General features: G+C 31.7%; 1 protein-coding gene across 1 annotated transcript in view; it reads right to left on the reverse strand.

The window, feature by feature from the left end:
• The window catches only part of LOC119599704, a 103,091-nt gene that overhangs the window by 30,718 nt on the left and 48,614 nt on the right, over positions 1-23,759 (reverse strand). Inside the window, exon 3 of the mRNA XM_037949599.1 lies at positions 4,274-4,454. Within this exon, the coding sequence (XP_037805527.1) occupies positions 4,274-4,454 (181 nt within the window). The remainder of the gene's footprint in view (positions 1-4,273; positions 4,455-23,759) is intronic.

Consider the following 23,759-nt stretch of genomic DNA (forward strand, 5'->3'; position numbering starts at 1 on the left):
TAGTTTTAATTTCAACCAACAAAAATTCAATGTCATAAAATAAAAAATATTTTTTTTTTCGTTTGTAAAAAATATATTATTTTCGGGCTATTAAATGTGTTTAAATTGTGCAAAAAAATTATACAATATAATGTTAAGTGATAAAAAATATTTCAAAGTGCTATTATCATCAAATTTTCGCGAAAAAGTTTTGAAGTTTGGAGAGAGAATAAAATTTTTACATATGTGTTGGATTTACACAGCACTCGTCTGTGAGAAGAGCGTAATGTTATTGTTGTAAAAAAATGACAGCGTTTCACTTCTTGTTTATTCTTTGACAAATAAATTCAAAAATCACAATATTGTTTTTACATACATGCATAACTCAGGGAATTTTTATTCAGAATAGGTCTAATAAAAGAACTCTTTGTAAGGGTACACCGAAACTTTGGTTTACTGGAATAAAATCTATTAGAATTTGTGTCACTTTTGCAAAATAATGTAAATGCATAATTATTTGTGGATTACTATACATTTACCCTGTAAAAAATTTTCAAATTTTGGTTACGAGTGATGTAGTTATTTCATTCATTACTTGACAGTGAGTGATCAACAATATTAATTTTTACAATAGGACTTGTAACCAATTGTCTAGAGCGCACAGTGGGGCAGAATCGAAATTTTTTGGAAATAAATCTGGCATTTCTAAACGGCTGATCCGATCGGGATAAAATTTGGCGTAGCCAAGGAGTATTTGAGTTTAAGTTTTGAAGATGAACCCTGCAGATGCCCCAGGGACGGCGCTGTGGCGGCTCAAAGTAGGGTACCTACGACATGTAAAATTTTTAAACTCGTGCCATTTTTTTTGTTTTTCACCCAAATACAAAGATTTTTATATTTTCTGAAAGCGCATACTACTTATCTCTTATAATATCCGAGTTATAGGCATTTAAAAATTTAGTGATACAAAATTTACCATACCTTGGTCCGCCTTTTTTTGAATACCGGGCGTAATTTTGGACCAAATGGACTCAATTTTCTTGTTAGTTAGACAACAAAATTTCCAATAATATACAAAAAATTTCAAATCAATATCATTTACAGATCCAAAAATATACGTTTTTTAATTTAAAAATTCAAAAAATTTTAGATTTTTGCCGTTTTTTTGCCAAAAACTCTTTTATTAATAAAATAAAATTTTCTTTAAGAACATATAACAATTTTATAGTTTTCTAAAAGGTATCTTTACGCAGAACGCTTTGGCGTAAAAAACTTGCCCTATTTTTTGAAAATGTTGCCACTGCGTCCTTCCGAATATGACCTATTTTTTATCAAAACTTCAACTTTGGGCGACATTTTCTATAATCCCAAAGCTGGGATCAGAAAACTTAAAGCAGTTTTGGAAACCTCAATATGTTTTCTATTTACTCCAAAAGTATTTTCCCAGCCCTGAAAGAAATGTGGACCCTATGGTCAAAAAAGTAAAAAATCCCATTTTTGGGATTTTCATTCCTATTTTCGGGAATTGCGGGATGCCCTTTGACCTTTTCAATTTTTTTTTGCATTTTCTTATTTGAAATGACAAATTTAACAAGCGTTGAAAATTTCATTGAGTTTTGTTCATAAATAAAGATTTTGTCATATATTACATATTTGTTTAATTTCTAAAACTATGATTTATATCAAAATTTTAATAGGGTCGCAGATAGCTACAACAATTTAGTCCATAGTCCCTTAATATCTTTTTTTAGTTAGATATGGAAATTCTCGATTCTTTACAAAAATGTTCAAGCCAATATCTCAATTACATTCAAAAATATGTTCATTTAACCCTGTATCCTTTAATTTCATATTTTTCATATTTTAGTATTAAGTATGACAAAAAAAACTATACAAATTTTATTTTATTAATAAAAGAGTTAAGACACATTTTTGGTAAAAAAACGACAAAAATCTAAAATTTTTTGAATTTTTAAATTAAAAAACGTATATTTTTGGATCTGTAAATGATATTGATCTGAAATTTTATGTATATTACGAGTTTAAAAATTTTACATGTCGTAGGTACCCTACTTTGAGCCGCCACAGCGCCGTCCCTGGCTACGTTCACTCCAAATTTTAGACTGATCGGATCAGCCGTTTAGAAATGCCAGATTTATTTCCAAAAAATTTCGATTCTGCCCCACTGTGGAGCGTGTGTCTAATGTGGAATTAGTTAATGGTTCTAATCCTAGTCAATATTAGAAGTTTTTGAAAAATATTGTTTTTTAAATTTTTGTTAAAACCATTCCAAATTGCACGATCAAATAGAATAGACTAATAAACACAGAAAATTAGTGCAAAGCCGATTTTAAATCCAAGAAAGTGGGGTTATCACATTTGTTATTGGTTATCGTCGAACAAAAACCGGATAGGTAAAGATTTTGCTGAGTACATTTTTATAATGGGAAATTTTCTCAAGATTTTTTAACTTTTCCACAAAAATGTGTAAATTTATTTTCGAACCATAAAAAATTTTAAAATTTTAGCACCCTTAGATCAGACTTTTAGAACCTATTCAGGATTTTCATACATAAATTGTGTTTCCTTTTCATAATCGATCCAATTGACATTGGTGATGGAGCAAATTGTGTTCTACCGTACTGTAAATTTTCCTTTCCCAATTGTTTTAAAAGCTCCATGTAATTTTTGCTTATGTAAAGTTATAATAAATTCGTTAATTTGTTCGATTGGGTAAAAAATCGGCATTTTTGAAGCAAAAATCGGGAAATCGGCACTTTCCAATTTGGAAGGTAAAACATCGGCAAAATGCCGATAAATCGGCAAATCTGGCAGGCCTGCCGGAGATATGAGCAAAAATCCGAGACAACCTCTGAAAATTTCATAAAAAAGACAATTTTTTTCATGCTGTGATATACGCAACAACAACAACACTGCTTATTCATTTAGTACTAGCTGGCCCGACAGACGTTGTCCTGTCCAAATTAGAAAAAATGTTTATGTTCGATTTGTGATTTTAGATAAATCGAAAAAAGTGAGCGTAAAAGTGGGCGTGGTCAATTATTCTTTCAGTAAAACTTTAAATTTGATTACTACGAACATGTTTTTCTTTCAGTAAAAACTTAAATTTGATTACTACGAACATGTTTTAAAAAATTTAGCCAAATCGGTGCAGCCGTTTTCCGATTTTAGATAAATCGAAAAAAGTGGGCGTGGTAAATTTTTCTTTCAGTAAAAACTTAAATTAGATTACTACGACCATTTAAATAAAAAATTTAGCCAAATCGGTGCAGCCGTTTTCCGATTTTAGATAAATCGAAAAAGTGTGCGTAAAAGTGGGCGTTGTCAATTTTTCTTTCCGTAAAAACCTAAGTTGGACTATGACGAACATTTCAGTAAAAAAATTGTCCAAATCGGTCTAGTCGTTCTCAACTGATGCAATTACCAACGAACGACAATTGGTTTTTATTTATATAATAGATAGATAATAGATTTCGTTTCATGTGTTTGGATGGCTGTGTGTTTCATTGCCTTGTGTATATTGTTTTTGTTTCTTGGTGCATTCAGTTTCGTATGTTTGGATGTCTGTTTGTTTCATTGCGTTGTGTATTTTGTTTTTGCATTTTTTTGGAGTATTTCGTTTCCTATGTTTCATTGCCTTGTGTATATTGTTTTTGTTTTTTGGTGTATTCGGTTTCGTATGTTTGGATGTCTGTTGGTTTCATTGCGTTGTCTATTTTGTTTTTGTTGTTTGTGTATTTCGTTTCGTATGTTTGGATGTCTGTTGGTTTTACTGCCTTGTGTATTTTGTTTTTTTGTGTGTTTATTTCGTTTAGCGTTGTTGTTGTTCGTTTTGCTATTGCTATAATAATGATATAAACGGGAAAATTAAATAAATTAAAATTTTATAGAATTGATATTTTTAAATACACTGTGGTGAAGGGTATATAAGATTCGTCACAGCCGAATGTTGCACTCTTACTTGTTTATTTATACATATTGCTTTTAGGGTAGCAAAGCACACTGGGTATAGCTAGTACATACAATTATAAACATACAATTTTCGTTAAAATTTTGTGTATGAAAATTTCATGTTAATGTTAATTTAGACAGTTTTGTTTCTTCTTTTTAAGCTACAACATTGACGTTGCTCCGACCAAAAAAAATTTTTTATTTTGTAAAATCTCGAATTACATTGAAGTTAAAAGTTTTGTATGAAACTAAACCCTATAACCTCATTGTATATGTATGTATAATGTCTCAAATAAAAAAAATATTAACAACATATTCATACCATCTACATTTTTTTCCGGGAAATGTATGGGAGTTGGATGCTGGTATTTGTGTAGTCGAACTACCTCCACAACAGAATCAAATTTATACAATGCATGTCGTATATCTTCTACCGGCAAATCTTCGGGAACATCTAAGACGTAAAGTGTAAAAGTTTTCCTTGGACGGCAAGGTATAGCAATCTAAAGAATTTCAAAAAGAAAATTGACGTATTAAATATTAATATTCAAAATATGCATTAAAATAGATTAAAACTACGTTCATAATGATAGAGTCCTACATCAAATATTTTTCTGCAGGTGTTTGGAATTTTTATACCCTTCACCTTCGTGAGAAGCGTATCCGTTTGAAATTTCTATAACATAATTTTCTGACTCTAAAGAGTGTGCGAGTCATAGAACAAAACAAGTAAAAGTTCTATATTCGGCCGTGCCGAATCTTATATGTATACCCTTCACCATAGTGTATTAAACAAAAACAGCCAGTACATATTTTATTACAAAAATCCAAAAATTTTGATTTTATATGTTTCTATAAATATACTATGAAAAGTACATTTTGAAGAACGAAAAAGTACCAAAAAAACCCTTTTATATTTTATCATTTACTCATGGCCCTTATAGAAAATTCAAAAAGTACCTTTTGAAGAACGAAAAAGTACCAAAACATCCCCTTTTATATTTTATCATTTACTCTGGCCCTACATGCTTAATTTAATACTTTTGGTTCAATATTATAAAAAATTCAAAAAGCACATTTTAAAGAACGAAAAAGTACCAAAAAGTCCACTTCTATATGTTCTCACTTACTCCGAGCCCTACATGTTGAAATTATTTAGTCTGTAGGTTCAATATACAAAATTCAAAAAGTCACATTTTATATGTTCTTACATAGTCCGGGCTCTACATACTTAATTTCATGATTCTACGTTCAATATTATAGAAAATTCAAAAAGTACATTTTAATGCACGAAAAAGTACCAAAAAGTCAGATTTTATATGTTCTTACATAGTCCGGGCTCTACATACTCAAATTCATGATTCTAGGTTCAATAATATAGAAAATTCAAAAGTACCTTTTGTACAACGAAAAAGTACCAAAAACTCCCCCTTTATGTGTTCTCACTTAATTCGGGCTCTACTAGGGTGATCGACTCGGATTTTCAACCGGTTTTAAAACCGGTTTTTTCTGTTATACCAGTGTCGGTTTTTTCTAAATGTTGATTTTTCGAATATCGAACAACCCGGTTTTTCTACTTTTTAAAAACCGGTTTCGAATACTTTTAATTTGCTTTGTATTCAAAGATTACTTAAGTTAAATTTTGAAGTAAATAAAAATACAGCCCGTCTATATATTAAAAATATTGGAGTCCAGGAACTAGAGTATATTTTTCTAATGCACCTTTGGTTAAACTTTTTTGATTTTCCTAATTAATTAACAATTTTTATTTGTAAAGTTTATTGGAATAACAGTTTGATAAAATTTTATCAATCTTAAGATTATATTTCAATTACAATAATAAATTTGCGGCTAAAATATTATGGAAGTGTTGGAATGACTATGATAATTGTCTAAATAGGGATTTTAGAATAAGCTAGAATTACATAGTTCCTTATGTTCAACAGAAGTGTTCCACTTTTTTCCATTTTTTACATTAAAGAAATAAAATAAATCAGACAACTAGATCTAAAGTTATAATCTTTTAAACTGTTAAAAAACAGTTAAGTCCTGTTTTATTAATTAAATTTAAACATAAACGTCTATTTTTTTCAAATTAAAATAGATTTTGTTATTTATAATGAAAAACCGGTTAACCGGTTTTTTCTGGATTTGAAAAATGTCAACCGGTTTTTTTCAAATGTCAACTATTCGAAAACCGGTTTTTGGAAAATGTCGAATAATCGATCACCCTAGGCTCTACATACTTAATTTCATGTTTCTAGTCCAGCGTTGCGCGTTCATATTGTTCAAATTACGAAGATTTTCGGCAATTCAGACGTACACTACCCGATCGTAAACAAAACTCATAGCAAGAGCGTAAAAATACAAAAAATTATCTTCAGTTGCTTAACAGCATTCAACAATGTAGGTTGATTTCGCTTTGTTTCAAAAATTGCAAAAACAATTTGTAAAAACAACACTCCAAAAAAATTTTACTAATGAGAATGAAAACACATAAAAGTAGTATTTCTAATACTTTTTTTACACATTTTAAATAATAAAACTTTATCTTTGTGAAGAAATATATATTTTTCTTTTCTTTGAATATGTTTTATCTGTAAAATTTACTATTTTACTTGTTATGAAATTTAATCATAACAAGCGTAATTAGGCAATATTTTTTCTAAGTGTTTTTTAGTATTTTCTCACCACTACAATAACAGTTTCTTAGCGTCTCTCTTTCTGCGCTTGGCTGTTCTAGTCAATAACAACAGACTGCTCTTCATTCGTAATTGTTGTTCTTTCTTTGCATTGTTTTTATAAACAAGTAATTCCAATAATAAAATTTACCGTATAATTAGGTGTGTTGTTGTTTGTTTATAATCTCTGCCGCAGCATGCACGAAAATTCACAATTTTTGATGAAATTTTTAGAGGCTGTCTCGGATTTTTGCTTACATCGCCGTTATTTATGAAAAGATTTTACTGATTTTTATAAGAAACTTCTCGAAAGCGTGTCTGACAGAATTGTTGAAGATTTGGATCCCGAAGATATCTGGGGTCTTCAGAAAATTGATTTCAACAAACATAAAAACGGACAGACAGACAAACAGATATTTGAAAACAAACTTAACTAAAAAAGACAGACGGACATCGCTAAACCGACTTCGATAACTAATCGGAGTTACAAATTGTATTTGTTCCTTATGAGGTCACAAAATTAATATTTTTAAATTATGAACAGAAAAACAAACTTATATATAGGTACCCTTCTCACGAAGGTGAATTGTATAAAGATACGAAAAATCTTTTCCATCAGATTAATGTTTAAGTTTATGTTTCCTCGTTCAATATTATAAAAAAATTCAAAAAGTACTCCTTCAAAAAGTATTACATGTTCTCACTTACTCCTGGCCCTACATGCTAAATTTTATGTTTCTAGGCTCAATATTATACAAAATTCAAAAAGTACCGTTTGAAGGCCGAAGTACCAAAAGTACCAAAAAGTCCCCTTTTATGTGTTCTCACTTAATCCGGGTACTACATACTTAATTTCATGTTTCTAGGTTCAATATTATAGAAGGAAAAAGTACCAAAAAGTCCCCTTTTATGTGTCTTCACTTAATCCGGGCTCTATATACTTAATTTCATATTTATAGTGTTTCTTTCGGGTTAAAGGGATATGGATAGATTAGTTTTAAGTAGCGGGTAAGTAAATAAAAACTCTTGTTCTTTCTTTTATCATAAAACGTTACAAATTCATATGTTTATTGAACTTTATAGCGGGTAAGTATTTATTATATAGGATTAAGGGTATTAATATAGGTATGGGGGTTTCACTATATTTTAATGATTTTAACAATTTTACGACAGAAAAACAATGAAATATGTATTGGGAATATTAACACACATTGCTTGCAATTCCCATAATCAATTTCTCAATAATGATGAGTTAAATAGATGATATTTACATATGACATTCATCATCACTAAAGATTGTTGATGACGCCCTGTAGCGGGGGCAGAAAATGCATTACAATTTGCTAAGTGTTGAAATGTTTAATATGTGATTCTCAATAGAATTACTAAAAGGAAAGTGTTTTGGATATTAATATCTTATTATATATCCTTTCGGGTTAAATAAATGCAGCGGTTGTGATTTTTTATAATTGTAAAATAAATTAGTATTTAATTTATTGACATGAAAAAAAGAACTCAAGAAAAATTGAGAAAATTATTTTTCTATAAAACACAAAATTCAAATATAAAATGATTAAATAAATATTTGTTTTACAAAGTGTAATTTAACAAAGTATGTATAAGTAATATTTTGTTCAACACCCCTTCTCAATTTGTAAAACATTCATATAAGGCCAATCATTTCTCGGAATTTTACTACTTTGATATTATGTAATGGTTAAACCATTATAGTTTTGTTAAGAGATCTGCAAGCATATCCTCAGTAGGGCAGTATTCAAATTTAATTTCATTTGCTTGCTTGACTTCACGAACAAAATAATATTTTATATCGATATGTTTTGTACGCGAATTTGTTTTCTCGAGATCTAGCAACTTCAAACAGCTTTGATTATCTTCTTTTATTCTAAATTCAGAAATATTTAGGCTAAAATCTTTGAATAACATTTTCAGCCATAAAAGTTCTTGTGTAGCTTCAGCTAATGAAACGAATTCAGCCTCTGTTGAAGACAATGTAACTTGCTTTTGTTTTCTGCTTGCGTACGAAATTGTGGTTCCTCCTAATTGGAATACGTATCCACTTGTGGACTTTCTTTCTTTTATATCACCAGCAAAATCTGCATCAGCATATCCAATAATATTTAGGTTTTGTGCCTCAATGCATAGCTTTAAGTTACACGTTCCATTTAAATACTTAAATATTCTTTTAACTTCATTCCAGTCTCTTTTTGTAGGACAGGAAACTTTTCTGCTCAGAATTGAAACTGCAACTGTAATGTCAGGCCTTGTGCTGTTAGATAAATACAGTAATGATCCAATTGCTTGTCTATATAAATTGTTTGATTCTAATTGATCACTTGATGTGTAATTTTCTTTTATATATCCAACCATATAGTAGGTATATAGGCGAAACTGAAGGGGTCGTCAAACAAAATTTGTTATTCTCTTCACAGAGACGAGCTCTGAGAGAATAAGACACACTTGAGAGAACTAAACGCACTCACAAAACTTCAAATTTTCTTCGCGAAATTTTGAGGATATTAGAATTTAATAGTTTTTCTTATCACTTAAACTTAATATTTATTATTTTTTCCACACTTTTAATGTATTTAAAACCCCGAAAATAATTTATATTTTACATTTTTATTCTTTGACATTTCATTTTAATTAAAACTGAAAAAAGAAAAGTTGTAAATTTTCGTATTGGAAATTAAAAAAGTGTTTCACATACTTTTTTTCTTTTGCCATTAGTGCAGAAAAAAATAACAAAAAGACGTGTTTATAATATATTTTAAGATGAAATATCTTTTGAAAAAAATTAATTTACTAATATTTTCATTCACTAGTATATGAAATCCCAGTAATAACACACAAAAAATAAAGTATCAAAAATACATTTATTATTTAGTACCTTTTGAACAACTGTGTTTATTTTTGTGCTTCTACTAATACATTCTCACCAGTTAGGTTTTTGACAGGGGACTTAGGTCTTTGACAATCCCTTTCGCTTATATGCTACTACTATATGTATCCAACATCTAATGGTATTTTTGATGGTTTTGAATTAGATACTCCATAATGTTCTAAAATCTTCTTAATATATTTCTGCTGATGTAATAAAAATTTTCCATTAACTTTTTCAACTTCAATTCGCAAAAATAATTTTAATTCTCCAAGATCTGCTATTTTAAATAATTTTGAAATGTCTTCAATTAATTCCTCTAAAAGTATCTTATTTTTCGTTATAATAAGTATGTCATCTACATAAACTAGTAAATACATTATATTTTCTCCATTTCCTTTTGTATACAAACAACAGTCAGTAGTTCCCCTTCTGAATCCTAAACTTATTAATGTTTCATTAAGTTTTTGATTCCAACATCTCGCTGACTGTTTGATACCGTAAATGCTTTTATTTAATTTGCATACAAAATTTGATTTGTTTGAAATTTCAAATCCTTTTGGTTGTTTTAAATAAATTTCATTTTCCAAATCACCATTTAGAAATGCTGTTTTAAAATGAATGTGATGTACTATCATATTTTTGTATGATGCAACTGCTAGAAGAGTTCTAAATGTGGACTGTTTAATTACTGGAGCAAATACTTCATCATAGCCTTGCCCATACTTTTGAGAAAAGCCTTTTGCTACAAGACGCGCCTTATATTTTGTCGTACCATCTGCTAACGCCTTGATTTTATATAGCCATTTGCATCCAACAGCTTTCCTTCCCTTTGGTAGTTCAACCAAATCCCAAGTATTGCTTGAGTACATCGCTTGTATTTCTTCTTCCATTGCTGTAATCCATTTCTCATTATCTTTACTTTCTACTGCTTCTTTATACGTTGTTGTTTCAAATACAGCAGCTTTACAGTCATATCTTTCTGGTGGAATTCCCTTGTTTGCTCTAGAAGATCTTCTTATGTTTGATGGTTCTTTATTAGTTTCATTTTGTCTCAAAACATCATTATTTTCATTATTTGGTAAAATTTCCACAGAATCTTCTGCATCACTATCAGCTGTATCAAAGCTTTCTTCATGTTCTTCTTGAATTTCGTTAGGCTGGGAGTTATCTACTATTTCATTTTCACTGTAATTTAAAAGATTTATAGAAACTAAACTGTGGTCAACATTTTTAACAATATTATTGTTATTCCAATTTTCTATAAATTTAACATCTCTTGAAATAGTTATTTTATTATTCTCTTTATTAAGAATTTTATAAGCTTTCGATTCATCGCAGAATCCAACTAGATATCCCTTATTAGCCACATTATCAAGTTTCTTACGAAATTGTTTATTAACATGATAATATACTTCACACCCAAACATTCTAATATGTTTCATAGTGGGTTGTTTGGAGAACCAAAATTCATAAGGTGTTTTATTTGTAGATCTAGAGGGTAATCTATTTTGTAAATAATTTGCAGTATTCACTGCCTCAGCCGAATATTTCAATTCTAAACCAGATTGTATTAGTAAACAACGAGTCATTTCGATGAGGCTTCTATTTTTACGTTCAGCTACACCATTTTGTTCTGGCGTATAAGGAGCTGTAAATTGCTGACTGATACCTTTACTTTTCATAAAATCATTTAAGGGTTTGTTTTTAAATTCACCTTCTCTATCTGTTCTCAGAACTTTCAATCTCTTCTTAAACAAATTTTCAACATAAGCTACATATTCTTTTATTTTCTCAAACGCTTCACTTTTATTTGTTAAAAAATAAACAACACAGTACCTGCTATGATCATCAATCATTGTTAGGAAATATTTGTTACCACTGGGTGTTACAGCTTGCATAGGTCCACATAAGTCAGCATGTACTAATTCCTTTAAAACAGACTTCACAAACTTCAGAACACTTACAAGATTTTATTTGTACATTTGATATTAAATTATTTTCAATAGCTGATTTTATAATTTTATTATCACGATGACCAAATCTTTTATGAAATGTATGGATACATTCGCTTTCACTTGCTTTAACAATATTTGCATGTTGCGTTTGCTCAATAATATATAGATTATTCCCCAGATTTGCCGTTACTAATATATTTTCATCTTTTGATATTTCACATTGTTTATTCTTGAATAAAACTTGTAAAACATTTTGAACCATTTTAGCAACTGATAATAAATTTCATCTACCTCTGGCACATATAGGACGTTCTTTATCTTGATTTGTTTACTGCCACAATGAATGAAACCATCACCAGAACCTTGAGCTGTTATTTTCTTGCCATTGGCCAAATAAATGTTACCACTAACTTCAGCATTAAACGTTGTAAAAAATTTTCTATTACTGCTCATGTGGCAACTTGCACAAGAATCTACGTACCATTCGTTTTGGTTAAGTTTGTCACCAGAATTCAAACAAAATACTTCAATTTCACCAGAATTTGGCTTTTCACTAATTTTATTAGCTTTCAATTTTGAATTCTTACTTTCAAAATTCTTTTTGACACGACAATCACGCTTAATATGTCCAACCTTACCACATCCATAGCATTTCTTTGTATATTTCATATTTTGCATTTTCAACGCTAAATTCGTTGTACTTGACTGCTCTTGTTCACTTGATTGTTTTCGTTTATATTCTTGAATTAAGTTTTCTTTAACAAGGTCCAATGTTAATTCATCTTCAGATCTCACTTCCAAAGCAGTAATTATTGCATTGTATTCATCTGGCAAACTTCCCAATAAAAACGCTACTTGCAGGTGATTGGCTCACCCAAACCGCTTAATCGGTTAATCGTTTCTAGAATTTCAGATATATGAGCTTCCATATCTTGATTTGGTTTCAATTGCATTCTACATAATTTCTTTAAAAGCATCTTTCTTAATTCTTCCCAATAATCATGTGCTGTCTGTTGATTTCTTAAATGTACCAACTGCGAATCTTCGACTAAAAGTCCAATGGTAGCACGTGCTTTACCGTTTTTTTGCGACCAAAATGCATTTGGAGATGCAGGCTTTTCATTGGAAACTATTTCCCACAAGTCCTCTTTAATTAGTAAGAGTTCCAACTTGCATTTCCATATTTGGTAGTTTTCACCATTCAATTTCTTTACGCATGACTTGATATTTTCCATTTTTCAAAAAATATTTCACACAATTATGTATCACACACGAATTAAAGGCCCATAACCTATTGGATATTAATATCTTATTATATATCCTTTCGGGTTAAATAAATGCAGCGGTTGTGATTTTTTATAATTGTAAAATAAATTAGTATTTAATTTATTGACATGAAAAAAAGAACTCAAGAAAAATTGAGAAAATTATTTTTCTATAAAAAACAAAATTCAAATATAAAATGATTAAATAAATATTTGTTTTACAAAGTGTAATTTAACAAAGTATGTATAAGTAATATTTTGTTCAACAAAGTGTCGAACTCAAACCCGAATAAGTATAATGATTATACATATATAGTTTTATCAATATATAATTTTAACAATAGGTTAAAGTTTTAGAAATAAGTTTTAACTATTTTTTTATCTGTGATATACTTTAGGACACACATCTGCAGAGCGTAAAATTCACTTCCAACACAAACACTATTGCAGTTTGAGTTTGCTTATGTTGGAAACCACGCCCACGTTCTCCAAGCACAGAAAGGACGATTTTTAATAATTTTGTGTGTTTTTAAAACACTAGCACACTGCTTTACAGTGTACTATATATTTTTTTTAAATAAATTAATGTATGTAGTAAATGATAGATGAATTGAACGATGAATGAATGAATAAATCAATGAATGAATGAATGTATGTATGAATATGTGTATGAATGATTGTACCCAATAAGCACTCAAAAAATTAAAATCAAGCGCTTGTGTTTTAATTGGAATTCAACTTAAATTCCAGCTTATTTTTGTAGTAAAAAAATGTTTGAACTTTTTTAAACTTTTATTCAAACTTAATTTTTATTGTCAAAAAAAAAAAAAATAGGAATTTTATGATTTCCCAAGATTTAAACCGTGAAAGCAAAAAATAATTAATAAAATAAAGTAGAAGAAGATGATGTTACTAAACAGTTTTGTTGGCAAGGTTCCGAAGATAAAATCGAGATAAAAAATTTTTCAACTATGTTAGCAGTTAAAGGTACCTATTTATTTAAATTTGATATTTTAGATGTGGGATTTTTCGACTAAATTTACAAATATTTCTGTTGCGTATCAGCGAATCAGAATTTGAACAAGTTAGAGTGCTATATTCGGCTGACCCGAATCTTAAATACCCTCCACCAGCTACTTTTATATTAATACTTTTCTAATTTATCAAATATTTGTAGAAATAATTTTTCTCATGTCTTAAATAGAAAAAATCCCAAGATTTAAACAGCTTAAATCTATTACAATTCCATGATTTATTGAACATTACAAACGCCATTTTCTTTATATTTTTATAGCGCTTAGCGATAATTAGTAAATTGCAAGTATGCATGTGTGTGAAAGATTTAAGGATTTTCAAAATACATATATGTATATATAATTTTGTTCTACACTAATTGATAATGCAACTAGTTAAATATGGTTAAAGCGCTTATAGGGGCAGGACCTAGTATTGGAGATATGACCAATTATAGACCGATCGTAAAAAATTCTTTAAGCAAAATTTCTGTTCATAAAAGCTATATTTCAGTCAAATATTGTATCTATATCGTAATTTAGTAATAAGTAATGTGTGTTTAAGTGATTTTCTGAAGGGAACCTTGTATGGGACCGACCGCACCCATGTATGTTATGAACCGATCGTGAAAAAATCTTGAAACTGAATTTTTGTATACAAAACTAATATTTGTGTATGTGTATTTTGTATGAATAGCTTTATTTGGTAATGAGTAATGTACGTTTAAGAGATTTTCGTAAAAGGACTTTGTATGTTAGCTATGACTAATTATGTATATAAAGACAAAATTTCGAAATTTTGTATTGGTAATGAATATTGTGCATTTAAGTGATTTTCTAGAGGGGACCTAGTATGAGAGCTATGACCAAATATGAACCGATCGTAAAACAATTTTATAGTTTAATTTATGTATATAAGAGCAATATTTTTGCTAAATGTATGGATATCAATATTTAGTAATGAGTTATGTGCGTTTAAGTGATTTTCGGGAGGGAACCTTGTATGGGAGCTATAACCCAAGTGTACAAAAATAGTATTTATGCCAAATTTTTTTTGGGTATCGCTATTTGTTAATGAGTTATGTGCCTTTAAGGCACATAGGAAAAAAATTTCACAGCAATATTTTCGTGCATATGAGCAACACTTGTACCAAATTTTATATGGATATCTTAATTTAGTAATGAGTTATGTGCGTTTAAGTGATTTTCGGGAGGGGACCTTGTATGGGAGCTATGACCAATTATGAACCGATGGAAAAAAAATTTCACAGTAATATTTCTGCATGTGAGAGCAATACTTGTACCAAATTTTATACGGATATCTTAATTTAGTAATGAATTATTTGCGTTTAAGTTATTTTCGGGAGGGGACCTTGTATGGGAGTTACGTCCAATTATGGACCGATCCAGAAAATTTTTTCTCTGAATGAATGCTATTGACATAAGATTTTAATTTGTAAAATTTTGTAAAGATTTCGATATTGTGACGGAAGATATTAACAAAAAACCCATTTTCCGGGAATATGTACTTTTGTATGGGAGGTATATGAAATTGTGGACCGATTCTGGCAATTTTCAGCAGGAGTCAAGCTCTTGTATAGAAACGAATGTGTGGTAATTTTCATGGAATTATCTTGCACAGTTTTTGAGAAAATTACATCAGAATGTGTAAAAAATGCTTATTTTTTTCGAGGTTGTTTCAAATTTTGATTCATAACTTTTCCCGGTGTTAACCGATTTTCTCATTTTCAATACGAAACTGCCTAGGACAATAATAAATACTTTGGGTGAATTTCGTTAATTTTTGTTGCTTCGTGTTAACGTGAGAATGTTTTATACAGACAGACAGACGGACGGACAGACATAGCTAAATCGACTCAGAATTTCATAAGGTCCAAGAATATATATACTTTGTTGGGTCTCAGATGAATATTTCTTGGTGTTACACACGGAATGACAAAGTTATATATACCCTCTATCACCACTGATGGTGGTGGAGGGTATAAAAAGTAGTTACAACATTTTTCCAGTAAGCAAAAAATTGACACGGCAAAAAACTAAATGTTTCTAAACTTTACTTTACATTTTTTCAATTATTAAAAAATATAAAATATAGAAATTGATGAAATAACACAAAGAATTATTAAAAAAAACGCACTGAGTTGTCTTTCAAAATCTTTAACTGCCAAAGGAGAGCGACGTGTATCCAAGCAAAAACCATTGAAGTCCTCATTTTTCTTCTCCAAAGTCCATATACGAACTTAAAAGAACACTATGTTTAAATTTGGACCTCTAAACAGACCTTAGGTTGCTTGGAAACAATATAAAGTGAACTATCGTGTGGTACGGGAAAAATACTTAATTTAGATATTTACAAATAGAGGCGGTTCTCATCACCTAAGATCCACAAAAGCAATATTTTTCAGCTAATACATACACTTATATATAGTTAGAACCCAAATCAAGAATAACTATCCAAATCCAACTACGCCTACTGTATTTTATTCATGAAATAATGCATTCAAAATATGATGTAGAATATCAAGATTCTAGCATGTAATAGTTCTATAGTGGTATACGGTGATATCCCCATACTTAGAGTGGCTAGGATGGTACTTAGTGTTAGCTTTATTGAATAAGAATCAATATTATACAATTCTAAATAAAATTCACACAGTACTCCCCAAATAGATGGGGTCTCCGTAATGTAGTTTTTGTTTATCAATACAAAATGACCAAAAACCCAGATTATTTTTGTTATAATCTATAGATTTATACCCCACTAAAATTTTTTCTAGGTCCAAATCCATTGATTTCCTAATATATCATGTATCCAATACAAAATTACTTATTATTTTCGAAATTAAATCAAAGAAACGATAGATTTGATGTTAAGTCTAATATTGAAAAATTCTTATAGGTATATAGGATAATAAATCGGTTAAGAAATGTCCAAACTTAGACGTTCCACTACTAAAATATCTAAAAAATGTTATTCTAATACATAGGAGTAATAAAAATATTAAATTTTATAAAATAATGCAGCAATATTAAAAAAATGAACAAAAAACCTAAAAAAGCAAAATACTTTATTGACCTTAAAAATTAACAATACGTTCACATTTTATCAAAAATCTCGTTAATTAATATCACGATTTTACTTTTTATGGTAGAAAATTAAAATATAAGATATTCTTTAAAAAGTACAACAAACAAATTGCTTTATTTTGCTAAAAATAATTGTTCAGATAAAGTTTTTTCTTAAAATTTATAAAATTTTACATAGGCAAATTACTTAATTGATTCACTGTATATAATAGGGTGATCGACTCGGATTTTCAACCGGTTTTAAAACCGGTTTTTTCTGTTATACCAGTGTCGGTTTTTTCTAAATGTTGATTTTTCGAATATCGAACAACCCGGTTTTTCTACTTTTTAAAAACCGGTTTCGAATACTTTTAATTTGCTTTGTATTCAAAGATTATGTTAGGTCACCGTATAATAATTACTAACATTATTATTTTGTTTTGTTTAAATTTTCCATTTTTTATTGTATTTAAATTTATTCATATTTTTGGCTCACTGTTGCCACTGTAATTTGTCATTATTTTTTGTTCATACTAACCACTGTACATATTTTTGGTAATGACCCGTTAGTTTTTATTATTTGTTTCTCACTCCAATTCTTATTATAAGCATATTGTTGTTGCTCTTAAAATGCAATTTCTTATTTTGGAGACTTATTGCATGTATTTTGTTTTTGCATATTTTGAATATAAATAAACAAGTTGAGTTGGTACATTGGAAGTGAGAAACAAATAATATTACAATAACAACAGTGTAGCCCTTATTTACATGATCAATTGTTAGGCTTAAGAAAAGAATTTTTAAATAAATAAATCATTGTCATAGTTGAATTCAATCGAACAACATCATCTTTTATTCTTGTCTCGGTTCTTTTGTGTTTGTTAATTAATCACTGTCCATCGAACATTTCAGCAACCTATAGACAACAATTCAAAGTAGACCGAATTGCTCTATATCGTTGCCGGTGAAGAAAAAGCTCTTCATCGTACATTTTTGGCGCCCAACGTGGGGCAAGTGATTAATCTAAATCTTCCTAAATTTGTCGTTCTCGGTCCGTGGTATATTCTAAAAACTTTTCGTTGTAGTACAACTTAAAGAAAAAGTGTACGGTCATATTGTGAAGTGGAAACAGTGGTTCTATTACAAGGGCAATATCTAGTGCTACAAAAAGAAAAATAAAAAACTTTGTGGTTCAATAAAAAAAAAAACCTGTGCAACAAAAAAAATTTATAAATCATTTAAAAAAACTAGACAGTGCAACATATAACAAAAAAAAAAACTGTTAAACAAATTTGTAGTGACGTACCTACTACAAATCTATTTTTTTTAAATACCTATTACAAACATTATACAAATTTTGTCGGCTCGCTAAATAGAATCAGTTTTTGTCGAAAAATAAAATAAATAAAAGTGACTCTAAAATTTTACCGCAAATTTTTATGTACAAAAATAAATAAACTTTGTTCGCTCGTAATTCGGGTTAAATAAATTTACCGCTAATCTTTATATACAAGAAAATACATAAATTTGTTCGCTTTTGGTTCCAGTACATAATATAGAATTTTGTGTATACTAAATTTGTCGCTCGGAATATTGCGGTACATATTTATATAGAGAGTGAATAAATACATAAAGTTTGTATATAAACATTTTTGGCGTAAAACTTTTGGCGTCGGTGCTCTACAATACATAGTATCATCCATTTTGAAATTTGTTTTTGGAAATTTTTGGCTCACTTAACCAAACTTTTGGAAATTTATGATGACTTTGGAAGAGGTTAAGCAGCAACGGGCTAATACGAAGAAGAGTATTACCCGCATCAAGAACCAAATCGAAGCCAATGGAAGGGGTGAAGGTAAGACACTTTCGTCTGCTGAGTTGAAGTGCCGTTTGGGGATACTGGAGTCATGCTAGGCCCGAAATTGAAGATTTGTACATCTCAGCCAAAATGAATATCCAGTCGCAGCTTGGTGAAGATGTTCATAACACAACGTTGTCCGAGTCCACCATTTGTTTCCCAGCTCCCAGCCATAAATTGCCCCAACTCAAATTGCCCACATTTAGTGGTAAGTACAGTGAATACAAGAATTTTATAACGTCGTTCAATCAAGTTATCGATCGTGAGTTTGGCCTATCAAATATTGAAAAGTTTAATCATTTGCTCAACTGCCTCCAAGGCCAAGCTCTAGAAACGGTCAAGGCTTTCCAGATTACGAACGAAAATTACCCGAAGGCTCTGGAAAGGCTCAAAACGCGTTATGATAATAGCTCGCTTATTTTTATGGAAAATATTACCGCCCTTTTTGAACTTCCTGCCATGTCCAAATACAATTGTGCCCAATTACGAAGTCTCGTCGATAATGTTTCTGCCCTTTATAGTTCCTTACTGTCTCTTGGCTCACATAGTGATATTGCTAATTTCATGCTGATTTACATAGTGATGGAAAAAGTGGATGAAGATACCAGAAGAAAGTGGAAAGATTCCTTGGACTTTACCAGATTGCCAACATGGGATGATTGCTCCAAGGTCCTTGAAAGGCGTTGTCAATTTTTGGAATCGGTTGATACCAACCATACTTTTGTGGCCCCTCGTAAGCCTGATCATCAATCTGGTAAGTCCAAATCTAAAAATTCAAAACCTGGCTATACTTTTTCGGTATCAAAACGCTCTTGTGTGCTTTGCTCCAAATCTGACCACTCAATTAGTCGTTGTTCTCGGTTCAAAGATATGGATGTTAGTCAAAGGTATGAAAATGCAAAACGTCTAAGCCTTTGTCTAAATTGTTTGTCCAAAGGGCATCAAGTAAGTAGTTGTTCCTCCACATTCAAGTGCAAATTTTGTTCTCGCTCGCATCATAGTTTGCTTCATCGGTCTCAGCCAGCTTCTCGGCCCTCGTCCCCTGCTGCTGAACCTACTACTTCTCATGTTGCCTTGAATGAATCTTCTGCCTCGGTCCATACCCATATGGAAAAATCCTCGCCGGAACAGGTGCTGCTTGCTACTGCCATGGTTCTAGTTCGTGACTCCACTGGTCGCTATCAATTGGGACGCGCTTTGTTAGATTCTTGCTCTCAATTGAATTTCATAACCGATGAATTTTCCCAAAAATTACATTTGTCTCGTACAAAACAAACTACTGAAGTCTCTAGCATTGGTAACACTCTTAGCAAATCTAAATATAGGTCGTCCACAAATGTAAAATCTCGAGTCACAAATTTTGAAGTTTCGCTCTCATTTTGTGTCACACCTCATATTTCATATCAACCTGATAATGAATTAGATGTCTCATCCTGGAATTTGCCCCCAAATACTGAACTTGCGGATGAAAACTTCTTCAAATCAAAACGAATTGATTTACTTATTGGTACGGAAACGTTTTTCGACATTTTAGCAGTTGGTCAAATAAAACTTGGCCCTAATTTGCCTAAATTACACAAAACACTTTTCGGATGGATTGTAGCAGGTCGTTATGTATCAAAACAACCCAATATTTGTGGCTCTTCTTGTATGCTCTCGATAGAAGAAGATATTGATCTTAAATTACAGCGCTTGTGGGAAATCGATGAAGTTCAATCTGGCTCAAATGATTTGACACCAGAACAATCTGAATGTGAAACATTTTTCAATGATACTGTTCATCGTGAATCTTCTGGTAGGATTGTTGTTAAATTGCCCTTCAAGGAATCTCCTGACGCTTTAGGTCTTTCTCGAAATATGGCTCTTAAAAGATTTGTATCTCAAGAGAGACGATTTGCTCGTGACAGCAATCTTAAATCACAATATGTTGCTTTTATGAAGGAGTATGAAGATTTTGGACATATGAGTCTAGTTCGTAGCCCTCGTCTACACGAGCCTCATTATTTCATCCCTCACCATTGCGTTTTCAAACCAAGTAGCACTTCCACAAAGTTAAGAGTTGTTTTCGATGCCTCGTGTCCATCATCGTCCCAGAAGTCTCTCAATGATCTTCTTATGGTTGGCCCAACAATTCAAGATGAGCTGTATAAAATTTTACTTCGGTTCCGTCTTCATCGCTTCGCTCTTACTGCCGATATAGTAAAAATGTATCGACAAGTCCTTATTGACTCCCAAGATAGAAAATTCCAATATATTTTGTGGAGAAATTCAGAAGAGGAAGAAATTCGAACATATCACCTAAATACAGTCACCTATGGAATGTCAGCTGCGCCCTACCTTGCCATCAAAAGCCTTCACTATCTCGCAGACCAATACATGGACCAATTCGAACTTGGTGCAAAAACCATTAAGTCATCATTTTACGTTGATGATTTTCTTTGTGGCTCAGATACGCTTGAAGAATTGTCTCGTATGAAGCAGGAGGTTAATGAAATTCTAATTCGTGGTTCGTTTCAATTAGATAAGTGGCACTCTAATCATAGAGATTTTCAGGACGACAAAACTGTCAAAGACCTTAATATTGAAGATTCTGCAGTAACTAGCGCTCTTGGTATCTCTTGGGACCAACAAAAGGATGTTTTCTTATTTTTGTTTTCGCCTAAAGTCCAAATTGATGAAAAAATAACCAAACGTACAATTTTGTCGCTCTCGTCAGCGCTTTTCGATCCCCTAGGACTTTTATCCCCTCTCATAATAAAAGCTAAAATCATTATGCAAGAGTTGTGGATTCTAAAAATTGGCTGGGATGAGTCTGTACCTCAAGAAATACACTCGGCTTGGAAATCTTTCGTCTCTGATCTCAAACTATTACCTTCACTTAAAATTCCTCGTTTTTGTCTCGCTCCTGATTCTAAATCAGTTCAACTTCATGGCTTTTGTGACTCATCAATTCGTGCTTATGGTTGTTGTTTTTACTTTCGTGTTAAAACTTCTTCAGGAAATGTTGTTGTTCGGCTCTTTACTGCCAAATCTAGAGTTGCTCCTACAAAGCGAAAATCGTTACCCAAACTTGAGTTATGTGGCGCACAACTTCTAGCAAAATTGTATTCCAAAATCAAAAATCTTTTCGCAATACCAAATCTGGAAGTCGTTCTATGGACAGATTCGCAACTAGTTCTTCACTGGCTAAAGCAACATTCATCTACTTTGTCAGTTTTTGTTGGCAATAGGGTATCAGAAATTCAAGATCTAACTAATGGCTGCGTTTGGCGACATGTCCCAACCCAGTTCAACCCTGCTGACATCGTTTCTCGTGGTTCAACTGTGCAGGAACTCGCCTCATCCATCTGGTTCAACGGACCAGCATTTCTCGCTCTCGATCCTGTTCAGTGGCCCCCTACTAAAACTGATAAACTCTCCGAAGAAAATCAGCAAGTATTCGACAAAGAAAAACGGAAAACCGTACTTCATCTTGAAACAAAATCTAACTACATCCTCGATTCTGTTGGAAAATATAGCTCGTACTTAAAAATCATTCGAATTATTGCCTGGATGTTTCGTTTTGCTCAAAAAACAAAAACTAATATTTCCAATTCTGACTCTTTGCAGCCCCAAGAAATAGAAAATGCTAAACTTTGTATCGTTTTCAACATCCAGAAACTACATTTTCAAGATGACATAACTCGAGCTCTAAAGAAGAAAGATCCCCAAGGTGCTCTAAAGTGTCTGAACCCCTTCCTAGATTCGTCAAATGGTTTCAACTTGCTCAAGGTCGGCGGACGCTTGGAGTACGCGGCAATTTCTGAAGGCCAAAAACACCCCATAATCTTGCCCAGCAAATGCCATTTCGTCTACTGTTACGTACGTCATCTGCACATCAGTAACTACCACGCTGGACCCAAGGCTCTAATGTCATTGATTCGCCAACAATTTTGGATCATCAACTCCAGGAATTTGTGTCGCAGCATTGTAAATTCGTGCCCTCAATGCATTCGCTATCGCCCAAAGTTGTTGCAACAAATGATGGGAAATTTGCCTGTGGAACGACTCAACCCGTCAAGGCCCTTCGCAAGGTGTGCTGTCGATTTTTGTGGTCCAGTCAACACCTACCTAAGAATTAGAGGAAAGGTCCCCTACAAGACATACATCGCTATATTTGTTTGTCTCGCTACCAAAGCTGTCCATATTGAAGTGGTATCCGACCTGTCAACAGATGCCTTCATTGCTGCCCTAAAACGGATGATTGGTCGTAGAGGTCTGCCCACAGATATATTCTGTGATAATGCAACAAATTTCGTTGGTGCAAACTCTAAGTTGGCTCAATTAAAGTCGTTCCTTTTTGAGCCAAAAAATTCAAATTTTATTACAAATTATTGCTCGAATCAATTTATTAATTTTCGATTTATTCCCCCTAGGGCACCACATTTTGGCGGATTGTGGGAGGCGGCCGTCAAATCGGCCAAAGGTCACTTAACCAGAACCCTGGACAACACAAGGCTCACCTACGAAGAACACGCAACGGCTATGATTGAGATAGAGGCAGTTTTAAACTCGAGGCCCATTTCGCCTCTATCCTCAGATCTCAGTGATTTTGAAGCTCTTACACCAGGACACTTCTTGATAGGCGCTCCCCTCCGTAGTTTGCCAGAACGTGATGTCCCTACAAATGAGATTAACAAACTTGAATATTGGGCCCGAATAAGCGCCATCAAGCAACAATTCTGGAAAAAGTGGTCCCATGATTATATAAATGAGCTCCAGACTCGCAACAAATGGACTAGCACCAACTCTAATATTACCCCTGGTTCCCTAGTCATCATCAAAGAAGATAATTTACCCCCGCAGCGTTGGCTCATGGGTAAAATCATCAACATTGTTCGTGGAAGAGATGATCGTGTTCGAGTTGTCGACATCAAAACTACAAAAGGAGTTATACGTCGCCCTATCCACAGACTGGCTCTTCTATCTTCTTGAAAGTGTCCTTTCAATGGGGCCGGAATGTTAGGTCACCGTATAATAATTACTAACATTATTATTTTGTTTTGTT

Source organism: Lucilia sericata, unplaced genomic scaffold (assembly GCF_015586225.1).
Source record: "Lucilia sericata isolate MDLA Ls3-8-SP2 unplaced genomic scaffold, ASM1558622v1 Contig000085F_arrow, whole genome shotgun sequence".
Taxonomy (NCBI): domain Eukaryota; kingdom Metazoa; phylum Arthropoda; class Insecta; order Diptera; family Calliphoridae; genus Lucilia; species Lucilia sericata.